Source organism: Lissotriton vulgaris, chromosome 6 (genome assembly GCF_964263255.1).
Source record: "Lissotriton vulgaris chromosome 6, aLisVul1.2, whole genome shotgun sequence".
Classification (NCBI taxonomy): Eukaryota; Metazoa; Chordata; class Amphibia; order Caudata; family Salamandridae; genus Lissotriton; species Lissotriton vulgaris.
Window position 1 is genome coordinate 1,121,702,906 of NC_141694.1, and position 7,962 is coordinate 1,121,710,867.

The following is a 7,962-nucleotide window of genomic DNA, read 5'->3' on the forward strand; positions in this document are numbered from 1 at the left end:
AAATCATGTTAACAAATGTTGAAAAGTGTGGGAAGGATTCAAAACGTTCTTTTGAACAGGTCTCTGCTCCGACGGGCCCACCGACATTAGTGACCCTGCAGATGCTAGCTAGCGCCTGGAAGGGGGTATTGCTGCTGCAGCACACCTGACGACCCACTGCTGGAGCGCCGCAGCGCTCAAAGGTGCTCAAGAATCGACAAATCATAGATTTATTTAAAGAGACTGAAAATCATCTGGGATCCCCCCCCCCCCCCTTTCCAGGTTCTCCATGATCTCTTTTCTGGCTATTTAGGGTTCAACGTGGTAATGTTGTATCAGTAGATTATACAAGTGTATACTCCCCTGTATTGTCTCTGGTTTCAGAATGTTTTCATTTTCTAGTGATGGCCTCCCCGACTGCACCAGATGGACACTGTCTGTGAAAGACGGCCGATCATTACGTAATTTCTCCTAACAGTTATCATTGCACGCCCACAGCACCGTACCCAGTACCTAAAATTCACAGGAACAATATTACACCAGGCAGTTATTTTCCATATTGCACAATAATGTTATCAATTCATTGACTTGCATATTTTAAAAAAAGGGACGCTTAAGATGTTACATTCAGTATAAAATACACAAGGAAAGGTGAGCGAATCTTTTGAATTGGAAATGTACCCACGTGGGCCAGCTGTCTGCTACTTTGTGGTGTAAACTGCCTGTGGGAGGTATGGTAGGGTCAAAATACACGGTATACATTAGTACACACAAAAGAAGGGGAATGGGTGAATGAATGTATGTTTGGCTGGAGGAACTTGATGGTATGGAAGGATGGGTGGGTGCGTAGGTTGGTGACTAATTGAACGCGTGGATGTATGATTAAGTATATTGAAATTGATGGGAGACAGAATGGATGCCTGGGTGGATGAATTCATGTTTGTCGTATGGATAAACAGGCAAATGTATGGATGGATGGGCGGACCGATGAACGGATGATTGGGTGGATGTATGTATGTATGGATGAATGAATGCATGCGAACAGGAAGGATAGATGTCTATCTCTGTATTTAGCGGTTTCCTTTTCACTTGTTCTGTTTGGTGGTTCCCAGCTTCAGGGCAATTTAATCCTGTCTTCATTGTGATACACAATGCACATCTTGGCCAGCATCCTAATTTTTCGCGAAACTTTTAAAGATGGTTTCCCAGTACTTTCAAACAAGAAAGGCAAGTTAGATAAAGGGCGTCAGTCTCTGTAACATAATTTTGTATGGCATTGTAGATTCACTAGCTATAAATACGTGTTGGAGAGGGACTCATACCCCCGCCCAGCCCCCCGCCTCCACCCCCTAAGTTTCAGGCTGCACAGAGACAGAGCGCAGGTCGAGGAAAGAGCGCAGCACCTCTCATGCTAATGGCTTTTAATAATAAAACAAGATAAACGCTAGTAGAACTGAAAATTAAAAACCTTTTTTTTAAAGGTAAACACTATGTACAAGAGTAGTTCGAGGCTAAAAATTAAGTTGATATGCTGAGCTTAATTTGTCAGAGTTTTGCATTGGAGCAAACATAATTTAGTGCCGATAAATGGTGGCCTCAACACTGGTATGTACCCAGAAAATTAGGACATGGATTAGGAGCCAAAAAATCAGTGTCTGACTAAATTTTGAAACCATTACTAACAATAGGGCTCTACTTGTGAGACCTATTGCATTGCAAATGCTTGTTTATTTTAATTCCTGTGTTTGCTGAGGGAATACAATATAGGTTTTCGATTTTGTACACTGAATTATGGAGGTTTTTAAGCCATGCTTAGACACTGCTTTATTTACACCCAAATACCCCTACAGTGTAATAAAGTCTGTAGTCGCCTTTCGGGAGTTTCCTTAGCTCTGGCTCTTAAATAAAAAGGCGATTGATGAAAGTAAGTAACACAGACCTCTCTACGTCATACCTCAGGATGAAAGGAGAGGCTAGTGATGGAGAAAGTAAATGACCAGCCACTTACAAAGGCATGAGAGGGGCTAGGCGAATGCTGATAGTGGGGTGAGGACACAAAGGAAGGTGGGCCCCCCAGGGAGAGGCAGATGGAGATAGGAGTAGACGCAGAGATAGCAGGGGAGCCTAGGAGAGACTAAAGGAGACTAACAGAAACATAGGGAGAGTAAGACTGAGGTGACACTGTATTGCAAGACAGTAAGAGAGCAAAGTAGCCACAAGAGCATAGAGAAGGCATATGTGGGAGAGGGTAGCTAGAGTTGACAGCGAGTCAGGGTGCCTCCATCAATGTTGCATGAACGTTGGTTTGTACTGGTTTTACTTCAATTGAAGGGGATATTCACTTCGTATGGCCAGGTTCCCAGCGGATGTGTACATTCCAGCAATTTCCATATTCGCCAGCTGCTACTGAGGAGCTGCTACTGCAGTAGGCTGTTGTGTAGCTAAGGCAATACATAGGAGTGTAGGTCCACTCTACCATTCACCCTACGGAGGTATTTAAAATGAGTACCATTGAATTGGGTAACAATAAACATCTGTTATTCAGCACTAAGATACCCTTGGGTCAACGTGCACTTCTCAAATACATGTTATGTTGATGTTAACATGTGGTCGGCATATAGTGGTTTGTGTGTGGTACCACTAGGCTCAACATATCTATGCATTACTATGGCATTTGCCATACTGTCTACAGTCTGATATGCTTCTTGTGAAATTGCAGAATGCTGTTACAAGGAAGCCAGTTGATTGACAGAGAGAGACAGAAATGTAATAAATACAAAAGGTCATGGTTAACACCAGGCCTAATTAGCAGCCCAATTAATAAAGAAAGTGTCAAAAGGGCACCCATGATATATACAGTACAGATATACGGCTTTCGTGAATTCACAAACATTTACAGAAGTAGCCCAAGAAAAATAGTACTCCTAGAAAATATCTGTAAACTGCATTTTAGCATAAACATGCATGTGTAGATTTGTTCATGCGAAAATCTTAGTTTTGCAAGTTCACTTTCCCTCCAACCACCCTCTGGATAGAGGAAATAGTTTTTCCTCTCCTCTCCAATGATGTCTCTTTGCAGGGCATTCCTGCTGTACAATTGTGAATGGCATCGCAATCGTGCAGCAGGAATGACCCCACTAGGCACCAGGGATTATTTTTATGTTGAAATGGAAGTGACTCCTTGGGCAAGGGTCGCTTTCAATGGTGGGAGTTTATTTGTACCTATCTTCTTCCCCCTCCCCTAGAGCCAGGGGATTGTTTTTATTGGGCATGGGGGCAATCCCTTAGGCAAGGATTGCCTCCTACTTTTTCTTGGTACTAGTGGCTGCTTTCTCCTCCTCCTCCCGGGGACAGATCAGCCCGTTTTTGTGGCCTTCTGTCCTGGGGGGAGGGAGGGGGGGGCTTCACTAGAGCCAGGAATTCGTTTTTATAGTGTATTTACTCTAAATGAGTTTCATTTCCCTGCATGAATTTGTTTTTTTAATGGTGCATTAATAGCAGTATGTGTAGCTTCTGTTTTATTGAGTGTGAAAACCTTTTTTTGCATTTGTGCTCAATGTGTATTTTGTTGTCTTGTGAGTAATTGGTGTTGTTTTTTCTTTCTAGTCGGTTATTGTTGATTTTTGCTGTGTCTCTGCAGATTAGGTGCTGGTGAGTCTATCTATCTCTGGTAAGTGAGTCGTATGGTTTAGGAGTATATAGATCTTTGTGATAAAGCCACACTTTGTTACTTGTTTTGCACATTGTTGGTTGTCTCCTTTCTTAGGGGGTCATTAGGATCGTGGATGGACTTGAGTCCGTCCACGACCCCTGAGTAGGAGGGAACGTCCGCATGGGCTGCGGCGTTCCCTCTGTGCAGATTAGGATGTGACCGCCAGGGTGGCGGTCACATCCTCTATTTTTAACATTGCGGCGGGTGCGGCTTCAAGCTGCACCCGCAGCAATGTTAAAAATGCACGCATTGCATTTGAATGTAGAAAGTGGCAGGCACCACGCGGTGCCTGCCGCTTTCTGCATACAAATACAGTGGTACCCCCCATGTGCACCCCCACCCCCCCTTCACCTAAGGGGCCCGCAACGGGCCCCCGCAGTGAAGTTACACATGCTTTTCCACGGCGGAAAAGCCGCTGCGGAAAAGCGTGTTTCTGTGCACATTCTAATGTGGCTGACGGTGTCTGAGAGACACCGTCACCATATTAGTGCTTTTCCGCCGCGGTTGTAAGCCAACCGCGGCGGAAAAGCTGCGGGCGGAAACCAGGACCCACCAGCCACCGTAATGTGGCGGTGTGTCTTTGGTGGGTCCGCAGAGGATTTTCCGCATCCTCCAGGCCGGCGGTGGCTTCCGCTGGCCCGGAGGATGCGGAAAATCCTCCATCCTAATAAGCCCCTTAGTCTGGATTATGGCTAGCCACAGGATTACTGCTCAGCAGGTTGTTGGTAACTTTGTGGGTCTTCCTCTGACCATGTATCAGAGACTGATTCCCCATCACCCTGATTGCGACCGTCTTTTTAAGATTTGGCCTGTCATCCGACAACCGAGCAAATCTTAGATTGTTAGCCATGTACAAATGCCAAATTAACATCCAAAAACCATGACTTGTGATATATATATATATTTTTAGTATGTAATCTAACATAATGCCAAATAGGTAATAGTTGTCTTATATTGCAGACTGGTGACGTCCTGCTTTTGGACAATCCCGGGGAAGTTCTTTGTAAATGGCTGGTCGAAAATATAGGTGAAGCTGGTCGGACAATCACCGAAGAGAGAGATTTTAAAGCTACGATTCTGTTCCAATCATCTGGTAAGCACAATAAGTAAACCTTTATAATAAGTTTGCAACTGCAGGATAATGGTACAAATTACCAACCTGTTTCAGTAAAAACCTAGATTTGTGATCAATTAATCCAATAATGGACAGTAAAAATGAACTTGCATGTCCTCACATATGCCTTGGATTGCTCTCCAGAGACAAATGTAACACTTATGAAAAGGGCTGAAACGTTTAGCTTGTGGCACTACTATAAGGCAGCCATTTTTGGATGAACTATTTTATTTAGGCAACTTTTTTCAGGAGGTTCAAGTTCAGGCTTACAATGTGTACTGTCTATTAAGGACAACCTACTTACTTGGTTATGGATAGATTGTACATTTGTCCTTTATTATCAATACCTCTTTATTTATATATTATGGCTAGTGTGTGAAGATATATTGCAAGTGGTCAATCTGTTTTGAAGTTTATATGTTAATATATATTTTTTCTCTTAAGTTTTTTTAGTGAAGAAACAGTGTCTAATGATTCAGGATATTTTTAAAGAGATAATTGCAAGCTATTCTGGCACTTTGAAATCTTTCTGCATGCAATGTTTTTAAATATGGCTGCTTTATACTGTTGGAGGGAACCTAGCAAATATTACATTGTTAGCCATGTATAGATGCCAACTCAAAAAACCACTCTTCCTACATATTTTTTTTAATATGTAACCTAACATGATGGCAAATAGTTAATAGTTGTGTTATTTTGCAGACTGATACGCAGCCGTTGGTGAAGGACTCAAATGATCCTTCACGGTTCAAAGATGTTCTCGTTCCAAAGCGGAAATTGCACAAGCTCTTGGAGGAAGCCAAGGCAGCTCAGGACAGTGCAGGTTTTCTTCTCAATGGTATCAGCGAAATACTTTTTTCTCCAAAAGAACTTGCATCTGCAAAAGGTGTAACGAAGGCTCGTGCTGGAACAGCTGTCCTTGATGAGGAGAAGGTTGATGCATTATTTGGTAAGATATTACAAATGTTCAAAGTAACATTCATTCAATCTTGGATTGCGAAAATTCATTATTATACATGGTACCTGGTGTTAAAGGTTTGCATGTGTGGTCTGGTATCATATAATGGTAAGATGACTCAATCATTACTCAACAGATGTCTGCAAAAGAGCAAGAAGAGCAATGGGGGTCTTGTAATTTATTAACAATTTGTGCTGAGTTTGTGTTTCAAATCTGGCACAAAGCCGTGAGTTGTGATTTTATTTCTAAATCTGTGGTCCAGGTGAGGGGCTCAAACTGGATGAATGGGTGATGGCAAACTGAACTTATAAAATACTGTGCTTGCAGCTTTTATTTAGCCACATGTGCCTCTTTGACCAAGTGCCCTTAATGTTACACTTATGAACCCTTGTAACCCTAACAATATCTCATCTGGTACTCTATATGAAATAATGGAACAAACTTTTTAAAGGAAGCTCAGCCCTATTAAAATCTAAAAATAGTTGTGGTAACATGATACTGATGTATGTTATTTTATTTTTCCAGAGTTCATGAAGTCTGTCTGCAGTACCAACGGCTGGCCATCACTGGACTACAGAAGTATGAGAAGGAAGCTGGCGATAAAGATTTGCAATGCTAGGAGAGGATTAAAGAAAACTCCGAATCTAGAATCAAACGACTAAGTTGCTGGTTTCCGTTAAGCAATTTGTTCTGGTTGCAGTAGCCTGGCCTTTTTTCCCTCCTTTTTTCCTGGACTTTTTTTCTGGATTTTTCCTCTTGTTCGGTATCCTGGCCCCCATGGGGCTAAATATGTGCTTGCGATAAATAAAATTACATGTTGACACATACCTTTTGAACATTTTTCATTTCACCACTGTTTGGTTTAGTCTTTTGCCACTGGTCACCATGTCAAACAGCTTCAAATAATGCTCTGTACCTCAAAATAAGGCAAGTCCCAGTGAGTCATGAGTATGGGAGTAGCAGCATGCATAAACAGTAGCGGCTCGTATAGGGCGTGCTGTGGGGAGGGGAAGTGTAGCAAACATGGACATACGCGGAACGGAGGAATGTAATTACTTTCCTTCGTTCTGTTGTATGTCCGTGTTTGCTACCCTGCCCCTCTCCGCCCGTGCCACCGCCCTGTTGCACGCCCTATGCAAGCCGCTACTGGTTGCTACGCTTATCTGAATGCAAAGTATAACATTCTTGCAGACCACTACTTTTGTATGAAGGTGCTTGTGGTATTTCTGCAGCAGAAACCTAGCTAAAATTGCATTTTTCAGATTTATTTTAAACAGGTATCTACCTCTCACTGTAGAATTAAAAAGTAATCTTTCCAAAGCAGGAGAAAATTAATCTGTGAATTAGGACCAGGTTTAGAGAAGTTTTGTGTTTGGCTTGCTTGTTTTATAATGCAGACCTGAATCAAAATCCTTTTCAGGATTTACAAATCGAAGCAAACAGGTATTTGGTACAACACTCATCAAAAATGGGAAAGTTTCCACAAACTGTACCCTTCAGTACAAAACCCAGGCTAGACTCTCAGACAACATTGCATTCTAGTGTAGTGGTGTTAAAGAGAGGGATAGACATGCCACTTCCCTGCTCTCTCCCTGTTATGCAACACAGCCAATTAGGGTGCTGCACTGCGTTCAGTGACAGTTTTATAAATCTGTGCCTTACTTTATAACTTGTGGCATTTCAAACTATTCTTGGTATTGTGTAAAAAAGGCATATTACATCAAAGTGGCCTGTTTTTGACAGGAAAGTACATCTAACAGGTGGTCTGCCAAATGTTTTTCTTACCAGCAAATCCATAGTCCTAAACTAGTAGGGAATACTAGCAGTAGGGGTAAAAAGCTGCTAACATGGAATTGTCAAGGTGTAATTCAACTGTAATAATTTATTAATGATTCTAAATTATTAATTAGATCTGGGAGTAATCCACTCTTAGCCTTCAGTTGGTTTAAAATAATCCAAGAGTATTTAAAGTAATCCATGCTCATTTTTGCGTTGGCATTAAATCATCCTAGCGTAATCAACACTGAAAATATAATGGGGCCAGTCTGATGTAATCAATATCCATCCTGAAGTTGTCATAGGATCATCCAGGAATAATCCACACTCATTCAGAAATTGTCATGGGATCATTCCAGAGTAATCCACTTCCATCCTGGAGCGGTTATAGGATCATCCTGGAATAATTGACAGTCATCCTTA

The 7,962-nt window shown here is 42.0% G+C and overlaps 1 protein-coding gene across 1 annotated transcript; it reads left to right on the top strand.

The window, feature by feature from the left end:
* The first annotated feature begins 1,566 nt into the window (after window positions 1–1,566).
* LOC147708521 (uncharacterized) lies at window positions 1,567–6,588 on the top strand. Its single transcript, XM_086925746.1, has 4 exons — window positions 1,567–1,584; window positions 4,719–4,784; window positions 5,508–5,754; window positions 6,289–6,588. The coding sequence occupies exons 1-4, from the start codon at window positions 1,567–1,569 to the stop codon at window positions 6,423–6,425; spliced, it is 468 nt and encodes a 155-aa protein (XP_086781872.1). The 3' UTR covers window positions 6,426–6,588.
* Window positions 6,589–7,962: the final 1,374 nt, after the last annotated feature.

What these genes read in the sequence shown, in the direction of transcription:
- LOC147708521 (XM_086925746.1), top strand. An exon ending in GATTCTGTTCCAATCATCTG is followed by an intron (nt 4,785 to 5,507) that starts GTAAGCACAATA and finishes GTTATTTTGCAG; the next exon opens with ACTGATACGCAGCCGTTGGT. An exon ending in GAAGGTTGATGCATTATTTG is followed by an intron (nt 5,755 to 6,288) that starts GTAAGATATTAC and finishes TTATTTTTCCAG; the next exon opens with AGTTCATGAAGTCTGTCTGC.